General features: G+C 38.3%; 1 protein-coding gene across 1 annotated transcript in view; it reads right to left on the reverse strand.

The window, feature by feature from the left end:
- Positions 1-25130, reverse strand: part of MRPS5 (mitochondrial ribosomal protein S5) — a 56918-nt gene extending 31788 nt beyond the window's left edge. The window contains exons 1-5 of the mRNA XM_053459345.1: positions 25050-25130; positions 15083-15220; positions 4985-5110; positions 4611-4844; positions 1631-1665 (exon numbers count right to left, since the gene is read on the reverse strand). Coding sequence (XP_053315320.1) covers positions 1631-1665; positions 4611-4844; positions 4985-5110; positions 15083-15220; positions 25050-25098 — 582 coding nt within the window. The 5' untranslated portion in view covers positions 25099-25130. The remainder of the gene's footprint in view (positions 1-1630; positions 1666-4610; positions 4845-4984; positions 5111-15082; positions 15221-25049) is intronic.
- Between the last annotated feature and the right edge of the window lie 2607 nt (positions 25131-27737).

Here is a 27737-nt window from a genome sequence, read left to right on the forward strand (position 1 = left end):
AATGGGAGCAGAATCCCAACATAGTCGCAACCAAACATACCAAGAGATGTCAGTTTTAATGTTCATTTACCTTTTCTTGTTAATAAATATCCCTATTATACTCCCATTAAAGAATATTGCATAATAAAGCACTCTATGAGACAACTGTTGAAACTTGGTGAGTTCCCATCTTGGAATATTCAAAATGATATCTTACACTTAAGGCAATTGTGGTAAATAACATCAATGGGTGTTAGTTTGAACTAATCTCATTTGGACTATCTTATATACAATACAGCACACAAAGAATGCACGCTGACAACTACATTGGAAGATGGGATAAAAACAATTGCTATAAATCAGTTTATTTCTACAAGGATTGTGTCAAAATGTGCAAAATGAATGCACTTTATGGCGTATGGTCCTTTCTTCAAAATCACAATCCATTTGCATCTTACAGTCGACCTGAACGAGCACTTAACAAAATTAAGAGTTGCCCCTGCGGTTTTTCACATTGTGAACATAGCAGCAACCTGCAGTTTCACAATACAATACACTTGAAAGCTAGAAAAGATTATCTCGGTAGGAAAATATTTTCCTCTGCAGCATCCATAAAAGCGAGAAAGAAACAGAACATCATAAATCCATTTTTTTTTTTTAAAGATTTTTGAAAATAAAAAGTAACATGTTAAAGAGAAACTTTAGCTATAATATCAATGTTTCGTCAACGTCTCCACGAGCAATACTCCAAGGCTGTACTGCTGGATGGATAATAGTGACATATTCTGTCTACATAGTTTCTGGTTATCTATGAAAACATTGTAATTTGTCATCAATAAGAGTTTGAGTAACTATAGTAACTTGATACCTAAAAGGCCAATGAAACTTGAGTGTATGTAGTCTGCAGACAGACAATGAGGCACTAATTTAACAAGGAATTACAACAAAAGATTCCCTATTACGATAAATCTCTGGATTGTTTCTAGACCTTAACTCTACAGCAAACCTTTCAATTGGTAAGGTATTTCTCAAGTCCAGCTGCTCAGGGCAGTATTCAATGGGCATTTAACTCTCAACATGCCAAGGCACCTCCATTTAGTCCAATGTTATAATGCTTTTGTTTTATAATGTAATGGCTCAGTTTTCAGTTGATGGTGGTGTTCCATCCACACTGCAGAATTTAACATGGTTGCAACAAAATGCAACATTAGAAACATTATTTATAGTGCTTTTCTTATTTTAGTATTTTAATGGGACATGCTGTACACTTTAAATTTGGATCAATATGATATTTAAACAACGAAAAAGGCAATGCAATGTATAAAATACTTCTCTGGCCTCACACCAGTTCAAAACCAACCCAGTGCTGGTTATATCATATGATATAAACTTTTACGGACAATTTTCAGCACCACCCAAGTTCTGCTTGTTCTTTACAAAGTCACCAGGAGCAGCTTCAGTTGAGTATAATCAATGAAGCTCACTTGTTAACATAAAACAGAAAAACCGCTCTCTTTTACAGGGCATTGTTTCAGACTTTCTTTGTAACCAGCAGCCATATAACCATAAAGTTGATTTATGAAGCGAATGGATAGGTCACCTCTACATTTAATTTGCATTAGTGGCATACTTGCAAAAGAATAAAACTTACCTCGATTACTCTGCAATCAAAATCTTCATATGTTTCTGAGGAGAGAAAAAAAAGGAGATTTCAGAATACAATTACAGAGTACATTATACGGACGAGTTAATATAAGTAGATTAGCAATACACCAATAAGTAGACTTTCTATTAACCCTCTAAACAGACAACTTGGAAGCAAGTTTTAGACTTATGACCATTATACATCGCATAATATTTTGTTAGACTACAAAATTTATACTGCTTCACATACTATTTCCTACACTAAAAGGACATGTTTTGAGCTCCCTGCTAAAGTCTTGAACTACACATTGTGCTGAATATCCGACATTTTTATGGATCATAGATAAAGGCTGAAGACCAAAGCACCGTGTCACACTCTATATCAAAACTCTGTTGTTCGATTTCAACTACAAAACAAAAACGTCGACTTTCATCTAGTCACTGTAAATACTTCCTTGTTTTGACCTTTTAAGGGAAGCGCTCTACTAAAAGAAAAGAAGGGTAAAGGATTCAAGGGGATTGGGTTTGACAGATTGTTTTCTTATCCTGTCAGACAGCTGAAATGGAACTACATTACAAATAAAGATGTGGTTCACCGACTCAAGGTCTTTTAATCCCAAGTGATTAGTTCTTAAAACCAAATCTAATTTCTATCTCTGAAGTTCATTAATATGGTAAAAAGCAGACCATTTATTCGAATTCATTAAATGCGTTCAGTTTTTTTTATATTAGAATATGTGCCCATCGTTAAAATAATGTGCACTTTGTTCTTCTCTCTTCTGCTCACTCTTCTATCTCCTCTCCTCCCTCGTGCCACTATTCAATATGAAGGGCCAAGACAGGCACGTTCCTCAGCAAGAAGTGCTGAGCTGGCCATGCATAATTCAATGCATCAGTAACAAAATGTCACTTTTTTTTTTAAACTATGCATTATACATGGCCAGTTAAGCTCTCCTTCCAGCAATTGCTAGGGTTGTACTTTCATAATGTATAACGACATGAGGGAGTTAAAAGCGCAACTCTCCTGCAAACTCTACCTTTAGCGAACAGATGGTTTTATTTGGTGCCCCCACCACCAAATCATCAACCAGCAGCCCATTTCATTAATTCATACAACACAACACGGAGTCCCTCCTTCCTGCACACAACATGATCAGGCAGCCCCTTCATTCCCCTGCACGGTTTACCACAGGCTTGGTGTTCACAATAATGTGGGTGGGGGCAAAACGTAATTATGTCCAGCACATGGTTGCTTTCTTGACAAACTGGTATTATCAATATGCCAATAAAATGAGGTTCCAAAATGTAATCATTGATCTGGTGCTGTTATTTTAGCACAATTTACTAGAAGAACTCCTTACAAACACCGCAGCTATTTTGGATCAACAGGACTTCATTAGCATTGCCATTATACAATTTACTGGAACCAAATAGAGTTAATTTTCTCAACTACTTTTCTTTAACGGTAAACTGCTTTACTGTATACAGTACCCTATTTAATGTTAAAAGAAAATATAAAATCCCAGATAGCCAGTGGCAAAGGTTTAGACAAGTTTTGTAAATGGATAGTGGCAACTCTATTTAGATGGAACCAAGTCAATAGTAAAACGGTAATATATTATTTGCACTGCAGAATGTCAAATTATCTTTCAGTGTCCGTATTTAGAGAGACAATCAAGTACCCTTCCACTATCATTAAGTGAATAAACACCCGCATTGTGATTTTTCTCAAGAGGTTCCAGAAATGAGAGTGCTGCAGTCATGCATTGGTGACGCAGGTGTTGCTATAGTAAGACCATTAATAAAACACTTCAAAGAGCTCTTGAAACGCCTGAAAACAGGAAGAATTTCCAACATTTTAGTTCCTGTGTAATAACAATATAGTTGTAACGTGCACATTTGGATACGTTAGCGTTATTATGTTTGTAGACTTTTCTAGAATATTGTCTAGCTCGGGCCCTGGTATGTCGTATTTTGGTGATCCAGCTATCCTGTTGTCGCTGTTTTCATTGTAATTGTGACTTCCTGGATCAAATGTATTGATTATTCTTTAGATCTTTATCGTGCTATGCATACCGTGCCTCTATGTTTTATATCTGATGTTTGTGGATGTTATGCATATTCAATAAACGGAGATTTGACAAAAAAAAAAAAAAAAAAAAAAAAAGAATATTGTCTAGCACCAATGGTGAATGTTTCATTTATGCATACAGTGCTCCTTCGGAATATACATTCTTATTTTTTGTACCTTTTGTGACAGAGTCTGTTTGAACATTTTTGGGGTGCTCGTGTTTAGCTGTAATTATATATTGTTTTTCTCAGAACAAGAAGGGCTTTCTTTAGGTACAATTTTATTGATCATATCACCTAATTCTCTATAAAACATATGGTGAAACAAATACTTTCTCATTTTTATTTGAAAAATATTTTACTCATCTACAAAAGCTAATGAAAAAACTGCTAAATAGATTCTACTTTTTGTTCTGAGTTTAGAAATACCCAATGTTTTTATGTTTTTTGCAAGTTATAGGAAAAATAAATACAAGTAGTGTTTTGCCATTTTAAAACCATTTTCCCCCCAAATCTGGTAATCCTATCCCCATATCCTATTTGGTACATCTTTGAACCCGGCCAATTAAATTCACCCAATCAAATCATACATTTCTTTAAAGCTGGACACCACATGGGTACTTGAAATGCTACTATTTTAACTTATGCCATACTTATGTATTACACACACACACCAATCAAATCCTTAATAAAAGGACCATGATTTGTTGATTTGATTTTTTTCTTATCATGCTGCTTGTTTGTTAAATAAAATATTATTTGGAGACTTGTGAGTGCAAACCTCAATTTTTTGGACTTTTAAAATCAAAACTCTGTCTTGAAATTAAGACAGAAATAGGCTAGGGGGTATATATATAATTAACATAATAAGGTAAAATAAATACAATTTCCACATATGGGGTTTACGAGGCTCTTACCACCATTAGGGCCTGGGTCTGGACAACCAATACTGATGCCACCCCAGCTGTTTCCAGTCCAGCCCCTCTCTCGTTTAACTCTTGTCTTCCGCTTCTTATCCCATTCATCTCTTTGTCTTATTATCTCAGCTTGCATTTGCTCCTGCTGCAACTGGTCTCTCTTTCCTATGGTCTGGACTGCTACAGTTTTTACTACAGGTGCATTCAAACCGGGCCAAAGAGTTCCAGATCTTCCTGAAGAAGAAAAAAAAAAAGAAAGTTAAATTTCTGATTCAACAATCACTCATCTTCTTGTGATCTATAATCAAAAATTACTGGAAGCAGAACACGGAGCTGTTTAAATACAGAAAACAAAGGGCAGCCTTAAACCTTACCTTCTCCTATCATTTGTCCACGATTTAGATCTTTCTTGAGTTTCTTCTTTGTCCTTTTTCCTCTACCCTTTCTAGCACCTGCTCCACTATCTGCCAAAACTCCTTTCCAAAGTTCATCCGCAGTCACTGTAATGGGACAGAAAATAGAGTTCACAAATCAACCAGAAGACGTGGTAGAGGTTAATACAGCGAGGGAATTGAAACATGCTTTGGATAAGCATGAAGCTATCCAGAATCTGGGACTAGATCAATGGCTGGTTATTATGAGAGTCTCTACATCTGGATAAAATGGACATACTTGATGGGACACATGATACTTATCTGCCATCAAACATTATGTTTTGATGCATTTTTGTAGATACGAAGAAATACTTTATCCATTGCAAAAAAAAAACCCCAAAAAACACATAGTGGGGTACCAATAATACACGCACATTCTGATTATGTTAAGAAGCACAACAATGTATGGGCAAAATTGATATGCAAGAAGATATCACTGCCACCAGCCATGTTAATCTGTGCTTGCCGTGATTTAATATACAATCGAATAATGTGACAAAGAACATTACATTGTAACTTAAAGCTAAAATTAGAATGTGTGTGTCATACATATAGCATATCGTAAGAGTGTTTTATATATGTTAAGCCAAATTCTTCTTTTTGTAGAAAATATATTTGGATCTATTCACTAAGTAGGGGACTATTGTGAAAAGACGAACCACTCATTTAATGCCAACTTTTTAAAAGAGAAACCCGGTGGGTTTAGTCATACATAATGTATATGTAATACACAGAGATGAGACATGTCTGCAACTCGCCTTTTAGTGAACAAACACAACTTAAAGGTGCGATCACTGACAGAATCATAGTCTACTAATGCTGAACGCCCAAACCCTTACCAAAAATAATTCTTAACCATGGAAAATGTTATTTTCAGATAATACTTGTCATGGTACACAAATGAAAGCTGTGATAATAGGCTGTTGCCACGGAATAGAGAAAATCGTAAAGGTTTCCATGTTGTTTCATGCAATTAAACCTCCAGGAGAAAAAAAATAACAAAAAATTCAAGTGGCAGGTCTGTTTACACTTGCTTAACATGCTACTAGAGAGCAAAATGTATGTGGTGTCCAAATGGACCAGCACAACCTTAATTCATATTAGGTGTCAAACACAGTGACAAGTCTCGTAGCCCAATGTAAATTGGGTATTTTCCTGCAAGGTAAGAGTTCTAATAAAACAAATACTTGCAATAATAGTTGGGTTTATAAATGTATAATGTGCAATTATATTGCTCATGTGTGCCAAGCCTTTACACATTCTTTTTATTTACCATATCACCAGATTGTGGCGCTACCGACAAAGCCCACTGAGTGAAAGCCATTCACAGTATCCAAATTACAATTGGATGACAACAGATGTAGCTGTGTTCGTTTCAATGTGAAATGGCTGGCAAAGAAAGAAAAATCTATTCAAGGTTAAAGCCGACTGAGAAGGACATTACACCAACACAATGGAATAGGTTAAGTGGAAGCTCCAGCTATCATGTATCAATAGGTGCAATATTCCTGGGGTGCACGGAATACCCCATACAGATTTGCCCATTTGCCTGTCTTAGATCAATTTTCAGTGCAGGAGATGGGTTCAGCCAAACATGTTATATGGTATAACTACTGCTCTGTGTCAGCTCCAGAGCTGGCATATATATACGCAGAAAGTGTTCTCAATTATCTGAATTACAGCACTTACCTGAGGTTACAGAATCTAAAAAGCAAGAGTGACGGGAAGCCTTAATAACAAAGACATGCCGAGTCCAAACAAACATCTACTTCCAGACAGATTAAAGCAGCTCCAAGAGGGGAACTTTCAAGATTTTTTTTATAATAATGTGACAGAAAGACACAAAAATAAGGCTTAATTGTATAATCAAATTCAGGAGGACCTCATTACACGTGCAAATATATAATCTATTATTTAAAACATATCACAGAAACAAAATAACTTATTTATATGGTCATTACACTATGCAAATTACATGTTTTGTTCTGTTATTATATAACTTTGAACTTTTATATTTAATTTATATCGTAGCCTCTGACTATTAATTAATCAGAATATTTACAATCTGGTCTGTGTCACACTTGAGAATAGGACTTGTCTAGCTTTGTTGTAGACACTCTTTGCCATATATTTATTCTCAGATACATTTTAGTTTTTTCCTAAGAAAGTATCCACACTACAAGAACTATAAGTTAGTGTATTATCATGGGTATGTAGGTTTAGCAATTTCATACTTTGTGCCTTTATTTTGCTTCTGGTGCCGTTTGATAAATTCAATAAAGCTGTTCCGTTTCAGTAATCATATCTGGGTAGAGTTGCCAAATGGTGTTTGCTTCACTGTGGGGGCCAGAAAGGGCATGGCACGCAACAAAAGGAGGTAGTAATCGGGGCGAATAGGCAGTAATGCACAGAAAAATATAACAACCAAGCTTGAATTAGCTTCTCTGTTGACTATAAATATAAGTAGGTAGTATTAAGCCTGTGTTAAGAAGAGTTTCTCTGCAGTTTATCGGGTCTGTGGGTATCACCTTCCACACAGCATCAGAGCCCACTCAGTATTATCAGCATTACTCAGCATTATCGGATGGAAGCAGAGAAGGAATCTTGAGCTGACGACTGGCACAGGTCCTCTGCTGTACTTCAGTACTGCATACAAGCACAAACCTCTTAAACCAATACCAAATAACCCCAGCCTACCCAAAGAATTACATAAAAGCGGTAACCCTGGTCTGTCTGTGACCAAGCTTCCCATTGACCAGACTCCACCGCTTACCTGTGCGGCTTCTGTGGCTTAGACTTCTGATCCAGGCACGGCACTACTGTGGGTTTATTCAGTTGTGCCCCTCACTATGGGTAAATCAGTGTCAACGCCTACCTGCAAGTGTTCCCAATTCTCCTTCACACGAACCAGGTATGACCAAATAATACAAGTGAGACACTATTGACATAGCAGGTATGGCAGAAACCATTGCCACGCTCACCAAACAACTGGTTACCTTAGCAGATGGTGGTTATGCTATGTCATCAGTGTTGATTTTCCGGTCAGCGGTACCACAATTATCAGTGGATATAGTAAGATGTTAAATTACATAATCACCTGGTTTATGTTCCATTTTTTAAATAATTATTAAACAGTTTCTTTACACAAAATATTTTTGATGTGGCATACATGACATTAAAAAGTAAACTATTATTAGAAAATTAACAGGTGAAAATGAGTCCCAAGTCAAGATTAGGAAAGAAGGTTGGGCATGAAGCAAGCAAGCCAACCTTGTAAAAAGTCAGCTTACCACAGAAACACTAACAACAGAGATAACAGAGACTTTAGCCTGGAAGATGGATTTGTATCTTAAAAGGGTATGTGATGTGTGGTAAAAGCAAAAAGGAAGCAACTAAGCCGACTACCCTTCTTTGAACCAGGAAGACCGACATTGGCATATTGCAGCAGAGATGAGGAGTAATGACTTGACCCTACTAGGCATTAGCGAGATAAGATGGACACAATCATGACAAAGGCAAGTGATGACAAGTGAGCTGTAGCTGTACTCTGGGCATGGAGAGTGACCCACCCCACACAGGGAGTGTTGTCCAAGCAGGCACATACAGCACTAATAAGAAGGGCCATCACAGCATCCTTCAGAACCAAGAATATTATCAAGGTAACGTTGACTGGTGCTACGCTGCACCTAACAACAATGATTAAGAGATTAAAGTCTACTTTTAAGGCAGACTTCAGGAAATGCTAGAGACTTTTTTCAGACAAAGATATCAAAATTCTTATGGGGAACGTCAACGCCAAACAGCACTCTGATGATCTGTAGTTGGCCGCCCATAGCCTGGCAGGGGTGGCAAGCACAAGTAACTATGCCTTGGTCCGTCAGTTCTGGATGTGTCATAATCCTTTGAATGTATGTACTGTAAGACACATTGTCCAAATTGTAGGCACTGTATAAATAAGAAGATAATAAAGGAAAAAGCAAAGTAAAAATGAAATAAAAAATAGCTATTTTTTTTATCGCTCTTTCAAAACATTACATTGCAATAAAACTTGTTTCAGTTTTGCTATTTTCAGGGTCCACTGGGGTCATAAATGAATATGTTCTTTCTTTACAACACCGCCTAAGCCTTCACAGTTGTACATTGCTCTTTACCTCATCAAAATACCAAGAAGAAAAATTACACCAAAGGCTCTATTGTAACCGAGGACGAGAACTTAAAAGAGCCTTACTTTTCAAAACAACTGATATAGAACACCAATTCACGGAAAAAATGTCCTGTATATATTAATATAGGTTAGCAGACAAAAACATTGTTTTCTTTTGTATTGTTCCAATAAATGTATTTTATCTGCAGACTTGGAGGCACCCCTTGTAGACAGTCATATCATATTGTGGCTGACTTTCCCTGCCCAAAACACCAAACTGAGCGGATCCCTTATCGCAATGCTAACAAAATCTTTTCATTAGTCAGTGTCGGAGATTAAGACCTAGCCATTCTATCTTAAAAGAATATGGCAAAAGTAGAACTTTAAAACAAAAATGACAAAGCATAATCATTTTAAAAGCTATTTTATTGTTATACTGACAATTATAAAAAAAATTGGGCGATAGTCCCCTTCAAAACAGTCATGTAGATATACTGTGCGATAGCGGTTAAGAATCTACAGCAAAACCAGGGTTTGCCCATTGAAATGCACAGTAAAATCCAGGACTTAGGCTCTTTCTATGGGCAAGGTGGTATTGCTAATTTGCATAATAATGTAATTTATTGGTGTTTCATAGGAAAGAGCCGCATTAAAAACGTATAGGAAGGTATGCCATACTTGGCAGTAAACCACACTGGACTGGGTTAAAAAAAAGTTTTCTTAACTGAATAATCGAATCAGTGTGGCCACATGCAGGGCCATCCGTGGCTATATTGCATACTTGGTACGTATGCAACCAAAAACATTCTACCTACATAGTTTTTCATCTATACATTACATTAACTACCCCAATACATACAAAAATATACATCTTTACAGTTTGCATTTTTAATGGCAGGTACACTTTAAAGGTTAAAAAGACCCATAAAGCCCCTCTGTGGTCCCATTTCTGCACCACTTTTTGGAAAATCTGAGGAGGGAACCTAGGGCAAACTAGTGATGGAAGCAAAAGTGGCTAACATGTGCTTTGGCAAGCAGGAAATACCTCCTCCAAACCTAGGAGCTGAGGGACATGGAAAGAGGAAACGCATGGGGCATTCTGATGAATCCTTCCATGCACTTGGGGTGAGGGCGGTAATTTAAAAGACACAACTATCATGCTTTAAACAGCATATGATGGCTGGACAAATTAAAACCTAAACCTTTGTTTCCTGTGAGAAAATAGTAGGTCTAAATTTTATAACTAGAAAAACCTACATGTTCATCAACACATCTCTGGTTGGATCAAAGGGAATAAGGATGATTTGATCTCAAACACTTCTCTAATACACATTGCTAGCTTTGTGGTTTATAGCTGCCCCATCATTCAGAATATAATGCCTTCTCTGGCACTTCATCTGTTTTGTTAGTTTTTTTTTTCTTTTTCTTTTGGATGATTAAAAACAAGGCACCTTTTGCAAGGTTACGTGCTTATAAAGAACCGGGCATAGATCCGAATAATAATGCAGACCGAGAGTCTAGCAGCTCTAATTAGCCAAGATATCAAACAGAAAAGGGAGTAAACAAATATAACCAAACCTGGAGAAATAATGTATTACTACAATAAGAAAAAAAAATATGGTTTGTACTTGAAAACTAATTTAGTCTAATATCTCCAGATGCTAAATCATTCAGTAACAGATTGCAACAGCAGGGTTTCCAAGAGACTAATGCTGTTTACACATAAAAAAAAAAAAAACTTGTTTTTGAGACAGCTATTAGCGGTTTTATGCTTTTTCGTTAATTCTTATATAAAAATAACTTCTCAAACTCAGCAGCTTTATAGCTTATTTCCTCTTTGTTACTAAAACAGACGTAAATGAACATTAAAAAAAAATGTATATTGGTCTAGTAAATCATTGGTGATAATGTCTTAAAGCTCTTCGCTGTTGTGATTTTATGTAGTACATATAACAAGGTAATTTTGGTTGAAGAAAAAAATGTAAATAAAAATCACAAGTTCATCTTTGCAGTGGATCCAGATGACAAAAACCAAAAATTCATGATTTCATTCTTTGTACAGTCATATTAATGAATAGGTCATCAGAGAGCGGCAGGGCCCCCCCAGATGTATTTGTACAATGATAGTGTATTCCCTCTAAAATGCCTTGTAATTTTAACTTATTCAAATTCTCAAGTCTTTCTTAACTAGGTATTGCATTTCTCTTACTACCATATTTGCTCGAATATAAGACAAGTTATACCCCTTGTATTATATTCGAGGTCATCTTATAATTCAACCTCAAATAGGAGGTTGGACTATAAGACTAAGATCCAGATCCCCCGCAGCGCTGCAGGGGACCTGGATCCTCATCTCTGACAGCTGGCGGATGTCTGCACGATGCACGCAGAAAACCTCCGCTGCTGCACAGCACTTCAGCCGGGGCTTCTATGACGGAGAGCTGGCGTGACATGACCGTCCAGTGCTCAGTCATAGAAGCCCCAGCAGAAGTGCCAGGCAGCAGCAGAGGTTGTCTACACGCATCGTGTGGACGTCCACCGATGTGCATAACTGGGGGTGCAGGTTGGCAAATTAAAGCAAATAAAAACAAGAAATGCATTTTTCTCAATCATAGTTTTGTTTTTTAAATATGAAAAAAGGGTTTCCTATAGAGTAGTCTTATATTCGGGCTTTTTTCCCCTAAATTAATATTCAAATTTTGGGGGGGTCATCTTTTAATCAAGCAAACGCAGTAATCTTGTAGCCTGTCTCTACACCTTTTCAAGCTGCATAATGTCCTTTCTAAGAACAAGTGCCCAGACTTGCACTGCATATTCAAGCTGCACATTTCCACTGACTTATAAAGAAGCAAAATTGTATTTTCCTCCAGTAAGTCAGTACCCCTTTTTATACATGACAATATCTTACTGGTCCTGGCTGCAGTTTACTAATGTTGAATCCAATTGGTAAGTTAATTGTCTACAGTTATTCACAAGTTCTTCTTCACTTAATTCCTCAATTCAAGTGCAACATTGTGTACATACATATTAAACTATTTTGTATATTTTTTCTTTTCCCATGTATATGCGCTCCAAGCTGTTCATACTGATTCTCTAATCAGAGTGTATTCTGGGCTGCTGTAGTTACTGGGGACGTAAATAATTTTTTATTATTTATTTACTTTGCGTTCACACGTGGGATTGGCACTATTGTTTTTCCCATTTCCACATGACCCAGATAAATGTCCTGCTGGAGAACACATCTCCCTGCACGTGATTTACTTACCTCCAGTCAGGTTCACTGCTGGCTCAGCGAACGCCGCATGCAGAGATCTGTTTCGATCCCTGTGTCCATGTGTAAACAATGCTGCCATTGATTCCGGCAGCCAATCGGTGGCAAAAAAGGTCAGATCCCAGAGAAGAGGTGTAGCCTCTCCTGCGTTAGGTAAATTATTTAGATTATTTTCTTTTTGGAAGAATGCATATTATAGTACTCATAAAATACTTCAATACACAGACTTCTTTGAGCTCAGGTTATTATTATTATTATTATCTTTTATTTATATAGCGCCAACAGTTTACGCTGCACTTAATACAATACATAAATTCAAGGGGTATGACAAGATAAGAATTGTCAGACTAAGACAAACCGATACATTAGGTGGAGAGAGCCCTGCTCGCAAGCTTACAACCTTGAGGGTTATTATTAAAAGTCTTAAAAAATAATCAATTTCGTATCCTTGCAAGGTCACTCATGATGTTTTGATCATTATTCCTGCTAATTTTAGCTTACTCTGTATATGTTGCACATTGCTTGCGGCTTACCCAGGTTTGTCACAGATTCCATTAGTATCAGCGTACATCCAAACGTATTCCCTGTTCATTTACTAGGACAAACTTGAGTTGACAGTCTTGAGGTTACCTTCTACAGTATATTCTACTTGTATTTAAATGGTCACCATTTTAATCATCATGACAATTATTGAAATTACCTCTGTATTTGATTTTTTGATCATCGGTGTTAAAAAAGATTATAGAGATACACAGTTTAAAAGTATGTGGTTATTTAACCTCAAGGTAGCAAAAATTAGTAATACAAATAACCACCTGTCCCGTTTCTTATGTTTTGTCAGAAAAAAAATCCAAACACAAAACATTAATGGCAGTATCCACTAAGGGGCAGTAATGGATTGTAACATATCCCCTCTGATGCTAACAAAATATTTCTGTTTTCTTAATTGCATTTTAAAGTGCAATAACGGGAAACTAATCTGTCAAAAAGGTTGAGATAGTAATCATTGCAAAAGCAGAATAACTGCAAGCAAAGAAGATTATTGCATCTGAGTATTGTATTTACAAGGTACGGAAGCATCAATATTTGCTACAAGAGGGAAATAGCACTAATTGAACATTAAAGCTTTTCATACAAAAAAAGTAGTCTCCCATCATGAGCCTGAATCAGAAGTTCCTAAACATGTTTCCCCTGAATACATAAAATTCTAATCACAGGTGATACAGAAAAATCTTGTAACATTGCGCTACTGAACGTTAAATATTTAGACAGAAAGATATATACTGCATTCATTTAAAATGTATTACAGATGTTTCTTAAATTGATCAAACAAGAAAAAGCTTGTCCACATTTAACGTGGTTGGAAATCCACATTTTATGCCCCTGATAACATACCGCTCAATACAGTTAGAAAGTCGGTAAAGTTTACGTGTGTGTAACCTTTACCTTTAATAAAGCAAGTATGAATAACAATTGAGACATCTGGGAGAAAAATATTATATTGTGTGGTGTGCTATAGTTCACGTGTTTGGAGTTCACGTGCATGCCTCTACTTTGGGGAATAGCAAGCAAAGAAAACTGGGTACATCATAGTCAAATCATAGGCTAAATATACGATTAACGCCTTAGGGATGCAATAGTATTAGTACAGGATGCAGGGCACGCGGTGCTATTTCACATAAGCAGGGTGATCTCTCTGCCGCTGCTAAAAATGTAAAAATAAAACTACCAAAAAATATTTAAAGGTACCCTACCACTGAGGTTCCTTAAATTATCCTCTAGTTAGGAAAGTGATTTCTACAGTCTACAAAGCCTTAAAGGAGATCTCCAATCATGTTGCAATGCAAAAAAAAATAAAAAATAAAAAAAAAAAAAATCAGAAAATCAAACTGGGTTCTTTCTTTGCAGTGGCACTCATGGATCCTTTCTTTGCAGCGGCACCTATCTAGTGGAAGAAAACCTAAGTAAGATTGCAAAAGGTTGTGTGGAAAAAGCCAAGCTCTTCCTGCCGTAGAAGCTCTTCCTGCCGTAGAAGCTCTTCCTGCCGTAGAAGCTCTTCCTGCCGTAGAAGCTCTTCCTGCCGTAGAAGCTCTTCCTGCCGTAGAAGCTCTTCCTGCCGTAGAAGCTCTTCATGATGTTCAGTGAAGTGCAAAAGCTGAAACACAACTCTCCCTTTTGTGACTAAACCCCTATGAGTCAATTACCTTCATTTTCTGTTCTCAATTGACTAACTAGAGGAGTCCATGGCTAGTCTGTGTACGCACAACCCTGAAAGGTTTGAAGAGTTAGAAGATTTACTAAACTTTGGAACTGTGATTGTCTGACAGGACAAAATGAGTGAATTAAGCCTGGAGTCCTCACAACAAAGCGGCACTAGAGGAACACAAACTTGTACATTCTACATGTCAATCTATCAAATCGAGAAAAAGAAAAATAATTGTTCACCAACATTTGCAGAAATATGTCAGATTTACATTTGTCTGCTTGCTGAAGTGTGTTAACTTCTCACTCAGAAAAGAATAAAGGGATGTGATTTGGCCAGGGGTGTTAAAACGTTTGCAAAACAATTTTTTTAAATTCAATTTATGACCAATATGAAAGGAAAAAAAAAAATCATACTCACACTTGTTGAAGAAGCTGCTATTTCTTACTTGCTGAACCATACCGCTCTGAGGAACTGACACGTAATGATGCACTTGACAAACTCTGGCCAGGTTGTTATATTGGCAGCCATTTCTTACTGCAGGTGCGGAGATCCCACCTAAAACAACACACGCAGAACAAAGCGTCAGCAGGGTATTCATTAAATGTAACATCCCACAGAACGTTTAACCTGCAGGACTGAAACCAACTTAGGAAGCATTTCAAAATCCAAAAGTCATAAAAAGGGCTACTTTATTACAGTTTAAGTAGAATCACAAAACATTTGTTACACACAATTTACTTAACAGAACTGACACGCAGCCCTGAACTTCTCCCAGCCTTTCTGGGAGTTTGAGTTTCTATAAGAAACATGTAAATTCCTGCAAACCAGAGAAAAAAAATGGTGCCGCTTAGCATGACCTCTGCCGGATTTCGCCGTCTACCGGCTTTCACGCTCTACCACCACAAGCAGCTTTGGTGCCAATTGTTTATTAATGTTGTTTGGAAACAATGTTTAGAGTAGGAAGCAGTCATTAGTTATTGTGTGGCGAGTGATCTGTTAATTCATACATTAAGTAAAATGTGTGTGGGGAAAAAATGCAAACAAAATGACTACCGCAAAGATTGACAAAGACTGGTGGTAGAATTAGTGCATGGAAAGGGTTAAAATACTAGCATTTGAAATATCCAGGGGTAAATTGCATTGGCCGGCTTCAAAGATACCCGAAATAGCACATGGGGGGGATAATTACCAGATGTGGAAAACATGGTTTTGAAATAGCAAAATGCTACTTGTACTTATTGCCCCATAACGTGAAGAAAAAAGGCAAAACCCCCCCCCCATTAAAACATTGGGTATTTCTAAACTCAGGACAAATAGTAGAATCTATCTAGCAGGTTTTTTCATTCATTAGCTCTTATAGCTGAGTAAAAGATTTTTCAAGTGCAAGTCAGAAAAAGTCCTTTTTTCCCCCCCACAGTAAATGATATGATACAATCAAAATTATGACAACTAAACAAAGGTCACGAAAGGTACAAAACAATAAAAGCAGCCATTGTCAAGAATGGGTAAAATATTTGAATTAGGGCATCAATATGAACCAACAAAACACCACTACATAATGAAAATCCACCTTCAATAATAATAATTTAAATAACCAATATTGAAAACATGCTCCTAATGCATAGCAGCTAGCTCTTCAGTATTCCGCCAAAACTTTTAGCAATCCAAGAAGGAAACAAAGGGCACTTATACGTACGTATATACATATATTGTATTATTTGTTATGAAGCCTTGATGTCCTTTTAATTTCTGCAACTCGTAAAAGGACTGTAATAAACACAATCTAGATTATTTCTGACAAAAATCAAATATAAATCTCAGTTTACTTTCTAGCATAAACTATGTTCTTGTGTGGCATGATAGTTTCGATTAATTGAATTTTGCAAGAAACATCTACTGGGCCATGTCCAAAGTTTTCATGTCACAAATTAATAGGTTTAAGTCTCATGTTAATGAAAATATTTAACATTTGCCTTCCAAATGAATTATGTAACTTTACAGTAATCCTCCAGATGTCAGTCCATGAACACTATGCCCCGTGAGGAAAGGTCCACATTGTAACGGTGCATTGTGTTCCAACAGTTGTCATCTCAAGAGAAGGAGACTAAATCAAAGCACAATCTACGCAGCTGAAGGAGCTCAACTATTAACTATGAGGGCTAAAATGTAATCTAGCAATCTAGCAGCAAAATCATCACTGCGCATCAGGAAACATTTGGCAGTATACCCATCAGTCAAGCCTAACCTTAACATAAGCAGCTTTACTTTATTTTAGGTCTTCAATCGCCGGTAATAAGATTGCTGGTGTAGCGTCTCACTGGTTGCCGCACGGCATTTAGAAGTGACCTGGAGGAGGCCTGCAGATCTTTTAGGCTAAACTTTAATAAGAATGAATAAAGCTTATGTTGTATACTTGGTATGGTCCATTTTGATGAGTTATCTCTTTTGGAAGTGCCAGCAGCATTTGCAAGGTTGAACACCTTGCAGATTTCAGGAACAGAAATTACCATATTTTGTGAGCTGGTGTTGTTAGTAAACTACATTTTCCTTTGGTGCACAAAATTAAAAAACTCACACAGCTTTCCAGAGGCATATTTGCCAAGTGTTAGTGAAGTGCTTGGGAATGTGTTACATGCTGGGTGACCACACAAAAGAACCAATAAAATGGAAAAGAAAAACAATAGAACTATACAGATATTCTAGTATCTTACTGTTAGTACGGGACCTGGACAACACCGATAATGCAATCACTATGCAGAGACGTATTCACAGCACGAAGAGTACAGGCAATAAGTCCAAGGCAAACGATACAGGACCAGAGGCAGATAAACGTAGTCAGGAGGTACCGAGGTCGGGGCAAGCAGCACGGGATCGAAATCAGGAAACAAAGCCGAGGTCTGATACACGATGAAGGCAAACGGATAAAGAGTTCAGAAACACGAGCACCCAGAGCAACATACAGAGACTCTTTGAACGGGCACTACACTAATGGGACAGAAGGGTTAAATAAGGATAAGGGCGGGAAGTCACAAACAAGCAACCAATAGGGATTATCTGACGTCATCGCGTCCGGCGCACACAAGTAGCGTCGGCGCAAATTGTAAACAAACATACAAAAATATTGCATCTGGGAGTGCTACACCCACGAGCAGATGCCGGGGTGGTCGAGCCCTGCAAACGAGTCAAAGCAACTCGCTCATTACTCTGCGACTGCCACCGACCCTGCGGCTCGCTCATTGTCAGAAGCGCGTCGTGGGCGTGCCACGGCGGATCGCATGTCTCTCTGTGACCGTGCCGCGCGCACAGTACACTGGGAGGCCGAGCGTGTCACCACGCGAGCTCCACCCACCAGTGGCAGAGGGGCAAGGGGCTGCGGCGGACACGGTAGGTGCAACACTTAGAAAGTGAGAAAAACTAAATATTACAAATAACACAAAATGACCCAGGTTATTCAACAACCACACCGCTCTATCCAAAAATAAAATGTAGTGATAATATTAAGGGGAAAAAAGTAACTTTCCAGACTATCGCGGATTACACCTACACGTAACGTTAATGCGTGTCCTTCCTTTTCACTTATGCTGAAATACAAAAAGTACCTGTTTGCGCTGTGTAAGGGAGCTACTATCTAGGTATAAGTAACCTCTAACGCACAAGCACGTTAAAACAATATACCGTATTTGCTCGATTATAAGACGAGGTTTTTTTCAGAGCAAATGCTCTGAAAAATACCCCTCGTCTTGTAATCGGGGTCGTCTTCTAATCAGACCTCAAATGAGGTCTGACTATTAGACTAAGATTCAGATCCCCCGCATCGCTGCAGGGGACCTGGATCCTCCTGTATGGTAACCTCAGCTGCTGCCGGCGTCTATCACCGAGCGCCGGCGAAAGTGCCGGCAGCAGCCGAGGTTGCATACGTGCGTACCTTCCTGCTCCTGGGATAGCCCGCCCACTGCGGGGAAGCAGAGCCGGTTGTGGAGACTGCTGCAGGACCGGGACCCGGCGGCACTGTGCCGTCCCAAAGCAGATCCGGTAGACCTCTTCAATTTTCGTGAGGAGGCTGGGCCTAGCGGGGTCACACAGCGTCATGCTGAAATCCCGTGGGAGCTGCAGCAAGCGCCTGCTGAGGCATCGCGGTGAGTGAAGTGCCTGAGTATATTAGTGTCTGGGTAGGTAGGTAAGTGTCTCGGTGGGTAGGTAAGTGTCTGGGTGGGAAGTGTCTCAGTGAGTAGGGAAGTGTCTGGGTGGGTATATTAGTGTCTGGGTATGTAAGTGTACCCCTATATGCCACTCTGTCCCATGATATGCCTTTTAACCCCTATATGCCAGAGTGGCATATAGGGGGTTAAAAGGCATAACATGGGGCAGAGTGGCATATAGGAGGGTATAAGGCATGCCTGGGGGCAGATGTGCATAACTTGCAGCAGATGAGCATAACAAAAAAAATAGACATGAATTATTATTTACTAGTAAAACTTTTTTCCTATAGGGTCGTCTTATAATCAGACTTTCTTTTTTTCCTAAATTAATATTCAGATTTGGGGGGGGTCATCTTATAATCAGGGTCGTCTTATAATCGAGCAAATACGGTAACTAGCGCATCAGTATATTTCGTCATATCCTGCAGCATCGGGCAGGTAAATTATGGAAGCTGCGATGAATTGGCACAGTCCTCCAAAGCGCTAGTGGGTCGATTGGGAAGATCAGTGATGCTATAGTGAGCCTGATTGCTCAAGAGGGCGGTTAGCTCCCAGAGGAGCCGCCAGCCCCCTGGACCTGCCACCACTGGTCAGACCTAGAACGTATGAATCTTAAAAAACAAAGATAATATTAGTACATGTTATAGATGGTGACTCAATAACGATGTTTATCTTAGACAGTCCCCCTTTAAGGAAAATATATACAAACTGTTATTATAAAATCTACCCTCAGCCTAACCTTCATCAAAATACTGGTTTCAGCTGTGGTGTTAAAACTATTTTTGTAAAAGGGTTAAGGTCGCCCTACGTAAAAAGAAAATCATAAAATAAAAACCGGTTGATTTGTTTTTCTGTACAGCTTGTCAAACTACAGGCAGATATTACGCTTAAAAGCTTTTTTTTTTTCTTCTTCTTCACAATACATCCCACCAATTTAGAGTACAGGTTACAAGAATGAACTGTTTGAAGCCAAAATGCACAATGGCTATTGCCGGATAAAAATCTTATTTCTATAACTTTACGGTGAGAACATACAATGCTCTTTTGTTTCCATATGTACTCAGACATTTCTGTTCAAATTGGTGGATTTGCAAACTAAAACTGTTAGTCTACCACCTAGTTCACTGCAGCAAATGCGGAGCTCTTCAGTGTATTATGCTTAGCAGTATGTTGGTGCTCTATGGTGACTACAATATAAAAACAATTCATCAAAACACATGAGCAAAATCAAAAGAGGTACAATGAAGAATTCTGAACATTTTTGGTTTTTTTAAATGGTGTTTGGTGAATTAATCTCCAAGCTTCATTGATCAGTACAGGCTGTTTTAGTTTATCCTTGAAAGAAAAAAAGTATTTTTATTTTAATAAAAACTACAGCAATAGTGAACAATAGTGAAGAAAAAAAAAAACAAATTGTTCATTTACTTTCCAAAGTTAAAGCCTGCAAAAATGCCAGCCAGAAGCAGAGGTTGCCTACGCACATAGCGCAGACGCTCACCGGCTGCCCCTACTAGACACCAAGGAGTCTGGGGCACGGGCGGCATATCAAGGGCACAGTGGTATATAGGGGGTTATAAGGCATACTTGGGGAGGCACAGTGGCCTATAGGGGGTATAAGGCATATCAGGGGGGGCAGAGTGGCAAATTTGTGTGGGGGGGGCATGTGGCATATCTGGGAGACAGTGTTGCAAGCCTGGGCTCAAATGTGCATAACGGGGGGGGCAGGTTGGGAGAAAAAAAAAACAAGAAATGCATTTTTCTCATAAGGCTGTATATTCATGCAATATTTACATTTATGGTAAATTCCAAAAATACACAATTATCCAAGTTGAGATAACATCCAGATTATGAAAAAAACAGATTGAAGATGAAGACGAGCAAGTGTTTAACCACTTTAGTTAATGAACATTGATGTTTAAGTCAATACAAGAATATGTATGCTATGTGTTGTTCTTTTAGTTAAATTAACCAAGTAATTCCTCAAATATGAGTGATTAATCTATTAAACTAAAATCCGTTCTGATATAGCTGCTTTACTAACCTGACAGGTAATTATTCTAATTATAAAATCTGCATGTGGTTGCAAATGTTAAAAGATTGTAACTACCGGCAAGAATCAGTCTTTACATTGGAAAATATCGAAATTGAGTCTGACTAGCAATTTAAATCAAGATTCTACCAGTCTGTCCTATAATGTTTATACCCCGCATTTCCTTTCAAAGTCAGAGGTCAATAAACATACCTGAAATTAACACTGTAGTAAAGTGTTACAGGAAACATTCAATTTCACTATAACATTTTAACAAGGTACAATCAAATCTTCACACTTGTTCAGAACATGTGCACTGTAGCATGAAATTATTACTGAACAGAAATCTAAGACATTCTAACTAAAAAACTTTTTGTTATATATAAAAAAAACCTAATTAGAATTCTAACATCAAATAATCCAATTTTGTATTATTCTGTCCTTACAAAATGCTAATTAACTTCAAAACCATTTGAAGGACTTTTATGTGCTCCGGGAATCAAACTAAACAACCTATTTGTATCAACAGATTTGTAACTTGAACCATTCATACAAAAAATATATACCGTATTTGCTCGATTATAAGACGACCCTGATTATAAGACGACCCCCAAAATCTTAATATTAATTTAGGAAAAAAAAGAAAAAGCCTGAATATAAGATGACCCTATAGGAAAAAAGTTTTACCAGTAAATGTTAATTCATTTAAACTATTTTTTTAATAAAAGCTATGATTGAGAAAAATATTTTGGTTTTATTTCCTTCTATTTTCCAACCTGCCCCCCAGTTATGCACATCTGCCCCAGAAATGTCTTATACCCCCTATATGCCTTTTAACCCTCTAAATGCCACTGTGCCCCATGATATGCCTTTTAACCCTATATGCCACTCTGGCACTTACAGGGTTAAAAGGCATATTATGGGGAAGAGTGGCATATAGGGAGGTTTAAGGCATTTCAGGAGGCAGAGTGGCGTATAGAGGGTTAAAAAAGGCATTTCTGGAGGCAGAGTGGCATTAAGGGGGTTAAAAGGCATTTCACAGAGCACCCTGCCTCAGAAATGCCTTATGCCCCCCCATTTAACACTCCCCCCGCCCCACTTACCGGTACTTCTGAGACTCCGGTCATGTAGCTGGGGCAGCGTGTAGACTCACGCTGCAGCCGGAAGGAGGCGTGGCTAGCAGCGGGGGTTGTCTGCGTGCATCGCGCAGACATTCCCCGGCTGTCAGAGATCAGAGTTCCCCGCGCCGGCGCCGGTAACTCTGATCTTTGATTATAAGAGACGAGGGGTATTTACTAACTAATATTTACGTATTATAATAAGAGATTATAAAACGAGGGGTATTTTTCAGAGCATTTGCTTATAAATCGAGCAAATACGGTATTTTATATATTTCTTCTTTGTCTTGGAAAAGCATTATCTTTCCTCTCTCACACTAATTAAATATTTCTACTAAAATAGTATTTAATAAACAGGAAGCTTAATTTACATAACAGAGTAATACTACCTTAACCAGAAAGTTGATTAATATAAGAAGTATATACTCTTGAAGAGATTGTATCTACAAATAATCGTACTATCGTTCTCCCTTCTAACTATAGAGAAGTGTTTACTTTCATTGATTTTTCAATAAATATGATATAAAGATGTACCGTTAGTGACTTAAGTCCTAATCATCTAGATGCAGCTGATTTTTCTAGAGAACATGTTCACGGCAAATACAGTAAATTAAAGGTCGTAGGGATTAGAAATGTTCTTGCTCACTGAGGTTTTTTTCTTTTTCTACAAGTCCCTTTGGAGTTTGAAGTAAGTTAGGAAACGTGCTCTGGGAGCTAAAACCTTTATATTTATTTATTGTACACATAACTTTCACGATAAGAAAAAAGCTGTTGCTGAACAAATAAATATAACACAAGGTTTGTTGATAATTCAATGCCTAGTGTAAATTTGGAATCCTTGGGATCTATAAACTAAAGGGAGTGCGGACAGGAGTGTTTGGGGAAAAGCTATGGTTTCAGGAAGGGTAGGATTAGGGTGATCACCACACCAGGAGGAAGACACAAGGCAGAGATAAAGATATCTAGATGGATGATGTGATGAGTCCTCTGCACAGATCACCAGATGGTCTCTGCACGCATCCAGACGTGCAAGGAATTTGCCAGAACTTCAGGCAAAGGTCAACCGCAGAAAGTCATGCTTTTGACCTGCTGCCCTTCACCATTGCTTCAGACTTCATCAAAGTCCTTGAGGTCTAGTTTGGCGGAAAGGACATGGCCCTGAAGAGCTGGGAGGGAAGAGTAAATAAAAGACAAAAATTGATTGGACTGTGCAGTCTTGGGGTCCTTAGAATCTAGGGAAAAGTTCTGGTTTTGCACAACAAGATCCTTCCAGGGCTCCAGTGTGTGACTCTTGACTGTACGCACGTTATGCCTGTATATACTTGGCGAAGCTGTTGATGTTTCCGTTCTGTGCTGTGTCGCATTATATCTTGAATATAAAATGTATGTCTTGCTTATGAATAAACTGAATGTAGTCCCTCTTCTCCTTGTACACAACTCCATCCCTTTCCCACACAAAACACTACCTGGTAGCACTGGCAGTTCCTCCAAAACTAAGCAGTTCATCCAGACTCTAGCACCTACACTGATTAAACCTTTAACCCAAGCCATGCCCAGCAATTTCCAGTGACAAGCTAGTTATATGTATAAAGATCTCTTTTCTCCTGTATCATTATTGTATTGCCACAGGGAATTAAAGTTCGATAATTGGTTGTAGTATCTAATGCTAATTTGTTAGTTGAAAAACTTGAAACCTCTCATTGGACATTTGTCACCTTTGGTAGTATAGCCTTATTTAATCTAGCCTATAATTGTTTCTTATTCACAAAACGTGTCAGGTGTGTGAGCCTTGGACAAAGCAGCGGTTTAGTGGTATGCTTTATTTCTGTAATAGCTTTAATTTGGATTTTTACGAATAATGAACCATTAAACTTGATCCTGACTGCACCCTACTCAAATGGATGTACACCTGTTTAACAGGCCAGGGTGCTCACATCCACAAAAAAAGGGCTGTGAACCACATAACTTTTCTATTAAACATAATACAGAATACAAGAACAAATGAAAATAGCCAAAATATAGCTGCTTCACATTAAAGTATTGACATATTTGTGCATTTAAACATTTGGCAACTACGAATGCATATCTCAAAACAATGTGCCAAAGTGTAACTGTGGCAACTGGTAATGGTGTTTATTTCAGTGGATAGATATTAAAACTGAAAGTTTATTTCAGTGGATAAATATTAAAACTGGAGGGTCAGACATTTAGATGTAATGTAACTAAGTTTTATTTTACTTAAAGGTTTACATGTAATGTATGGAATTTTTATTTTACTTAGAGGGTGGCAGATAAACGGGACGGCCCCCACCCATCAAAAGTAGTAGAGGCTAATGCAGTTAGGGAATCTAAACACGAACGGGATGGGCACGAAGCGATCCTGAATCTAAGACACCACCAAGAACTGATTAATTAAAAAATGGCATACCAGACGGGATGACCGGTTCGAATTCTATTTGAGCTGCGATAAGACATGCAGGTTTGCACCTGTGTATTTCCCTGAAGCCCCATTCAGGCCAAGTTCTTGGGACTGGATCCATGAATATTATTTTTTATTTAACAAATGTCTTCTGCAGTTTATGGTTTACTTACTCGGCTTATAGCTGTTGTATTAAATAAGGGGACACTCACATATAGACAATTATGAATTTGTTAGCTAAATTACGATTTACCAAGCTCCTTTGATTTGTACATGGTGACCCCTATTCTTTGCATTAGCTCCGATAGACTAGGCATTATTTCCATTAACTTCAGTTGTTCTCAGAGTTCTTGTTAGAAGAACGGATGACAATCACAGAATAACAAGATGGGAAAGTAAACCATCAGCTCGAATTACCACAGCGGTCTCATTTTAATTGATATTATTAAATTGAATGGCGGTGCATGATGTGTCAGAGAATTCATTCAGCATACTGACAGGTCGCAGGGAAAGTCTGTTAACAAAAGGGGTGCCGCCATAATAACACCAAATATTTGAAACTTACATATAAAAATGCAGGAATGGACATTAGATATAACTGCAAACAGGGACCGCTCACCTCTGTATGCAATGCGGAGGACACTACTGCACCATCTCAACGCCGCCATTTCTGCACGGAGCTGCCTTGTCGTTGCCTGTTTCAACCTTATATATATAAATGTTTACATGCTATACAAATTTCCCGGGTAAAAAAATCACAGCGTATGAAACTAATTTACTTTATACAACGTTGTCTAAGCTAAAATGCGAAATTAATCTGATTTAGGCACTGAGAAAGGCTACTTCCCGTGGGGTCCTTTCAGTCTAAGGACCCTTGAGGACTGTCAGAAACAAGCATGGACCCAGTAAAAGTTAAGCTGAAGCTAGGACCGTGTGGAGGAAAGCCGGAAGACACGTGAAGCGTGTGGCAGCCATCTTTGAAAAGGGAAAACGTGATTGTTAAGGACTGTAACGTAGAAAATATAACGCCCCAAATGATTTCGGACACATACATTTGTGGAGAGCGCGTACGCGTGTTGGCTGGATATAGTTGTCGGGAGACATCAGTCTGTAGAGGACGCCTGTAAATCTGTTAGTTACGTAATCCACCTAGTGAATCTACGTAAAAGACGCAGGAATTGATTATATTGAGAATGGTGTAAGCAGACTTTCAAAAACTTTTTTGTAGGGGTTTAATTCTTTTAATAAATATATAATATAATAAGTTAAAAAATACTATATGTACGTAAAGATACATTCCCAGATGATGATGCTTTTAAGACAGCTTGTCGCATCTCTTCCCAATAACATAAAATTCATGCGTCAGTAGATTCAGTAGCCCTGTTACAACCGGTGGTGCAAAAATGAGCGATAGCATTAAAGAAGACAACGTACACTTTGACATTAAGCTTAACGACCATGGGGAGGAACTATTTACGTGCTAAGGATTGTGTGCTAGATGACTATGATGATGTAATAGCGCGTTCGATTGCCTTTCCCTGCTAGTACACCGTGACGTCACTCTTGTCAACATGAGCCGGAGTCGCTAGGCTGCCACAGGTTACATTTTAACCCCTTCAATCCCAGGAGTTTTTGGTACCTCAAGTCCCGGAGCAATTTTGCCATGGAAACTATATATTGTTTTTTCAAGGAGAGATAGAGCTTTCTTTTGATACCATAGTTGGATGATTAGCGGGAAATTTTGAATGAGAAATTTAGTAAAAACTAGCGGAAATTAGAAAAACACCTATTTTTTTTTTTTTATTTACTTGAAGACGAAACATTGTACCCACTTAAACATAGAGGAGATCTTGTAGTTCGTAAACTGAATTTGGGGGGCAAGTCTACTCAAGTGGCCCATTTCGCCACCGAATCAGCCCACCATCCATGCCCATCTTTTCCTGATTTTCTAACGCATAGTGGTATAATCAAGCAAGACAAATATGATTAAAAGGTGGTCTAACATAATTCAATTTTAATAGCAACAAAGGATGTTAAAAAGCAAAACCTATGGCTTTAACAAATGAAAGCCATGTATGTACAAAATTCACTTCACTGGCTTTGTATATTTTTTTGCATTTAGAGATATGGATAAACAATATTGGTTCTTATTGAAGAAATAGATCAAACTGATCAAACGGTCAGCGAAGAATTCATCAAGGGAGAACTTTCACATATAATTTCCAGTACATCCTGAAACTGGACCTGTTACAGAAGAATAATTGCTTTAGCTGCACTGAGGATATGATATGTAACCAAATTTTATTTGGAAAGAGGAAGGGGGCTATAATGCAAAATAGCAGCCTCAGGGGTCAAAACAAAATTTGGGTCAGCAACCTCGTTAAGCACACGGTCCACTATTTCCTAAAAAGGTTTAATAAACAGCACTCCCACCATATATGTAGAAAGGTACCAGGTCCGCTCTCACAACACCAGCATAGGTCAGGTACAGGGCCGGACTGGGACTGAAAAGCAGCCCTGGAAACATTTGGAGACCAGCCCCATATAATTTATCTCGCGGTCGAGCTCTTATACCCACATTTTATTCAATGGAACAAAACAGTGAAAACATTATTCTTCACAATATTCTTGTAAGAAACTTTTATTTATTAATTCATGTACTATTTTTTCATATTTAATAAAAGCTATGATGCACATCTGCCCCAGGCTTGCCACTCTGCCCCCTGATATGCCTTTTAACCCCCTATATGCAGTGGTGGGATTCAATTTTTTTAGTAACCACTTCCGAGATTTCATACTAAAAAATAAACACCTCACACTCACACAGAGACTCAGGCAGTCTCTCACACATGCACACAGACTCAGGCAGTCTCTCACACATGCACGCAGACTCAGGCATTCTCTCTCTCTCACACACACACAGACTCAGGCAGTCTCACACACACTCAGGCAGTCTCTCTCACACAGAGACTCAGGCAGTCTCTCACACACAGAGACTCAGGCAGTCTCTCACACATGCACACAGACTCAGGCATTCTCTCTCTCACACACACACAGACTCGGGCAGTCTCTCACACACACACAGACAGACTCAGGCAGTCTCTCTCACACGTACACAGACCCATTAATTAACTCTGTCCCCAGTTTCCCATAGGCATCTTTGTCACTAAACATTGGACTCAGGCAGTCTCTCTCTCTCTCTCACACACACAGACTCAGGCAGTCTCTCTCACACACAAACACACAGACCCATTAATTAACTCTGTCCCCAGTTTCCCATAGGCATCTTAGCTTCCCATAGTCCCAT

The sequence above is a fragment of the Spea bombifrons genome, chromosome 3 (assembly GCF_027358695.1).
Source record: "Spea bombifrons isolate aSpeBom1 chromosome 3, aSpeBom1.2.pri, whole genome shotgun sequence".
Lineage (NCBI taxonomy): Eukaryota > Metazoa > Chordata > Amphibia > Anura > Pelobatidae > Spea > Spea bombifrons.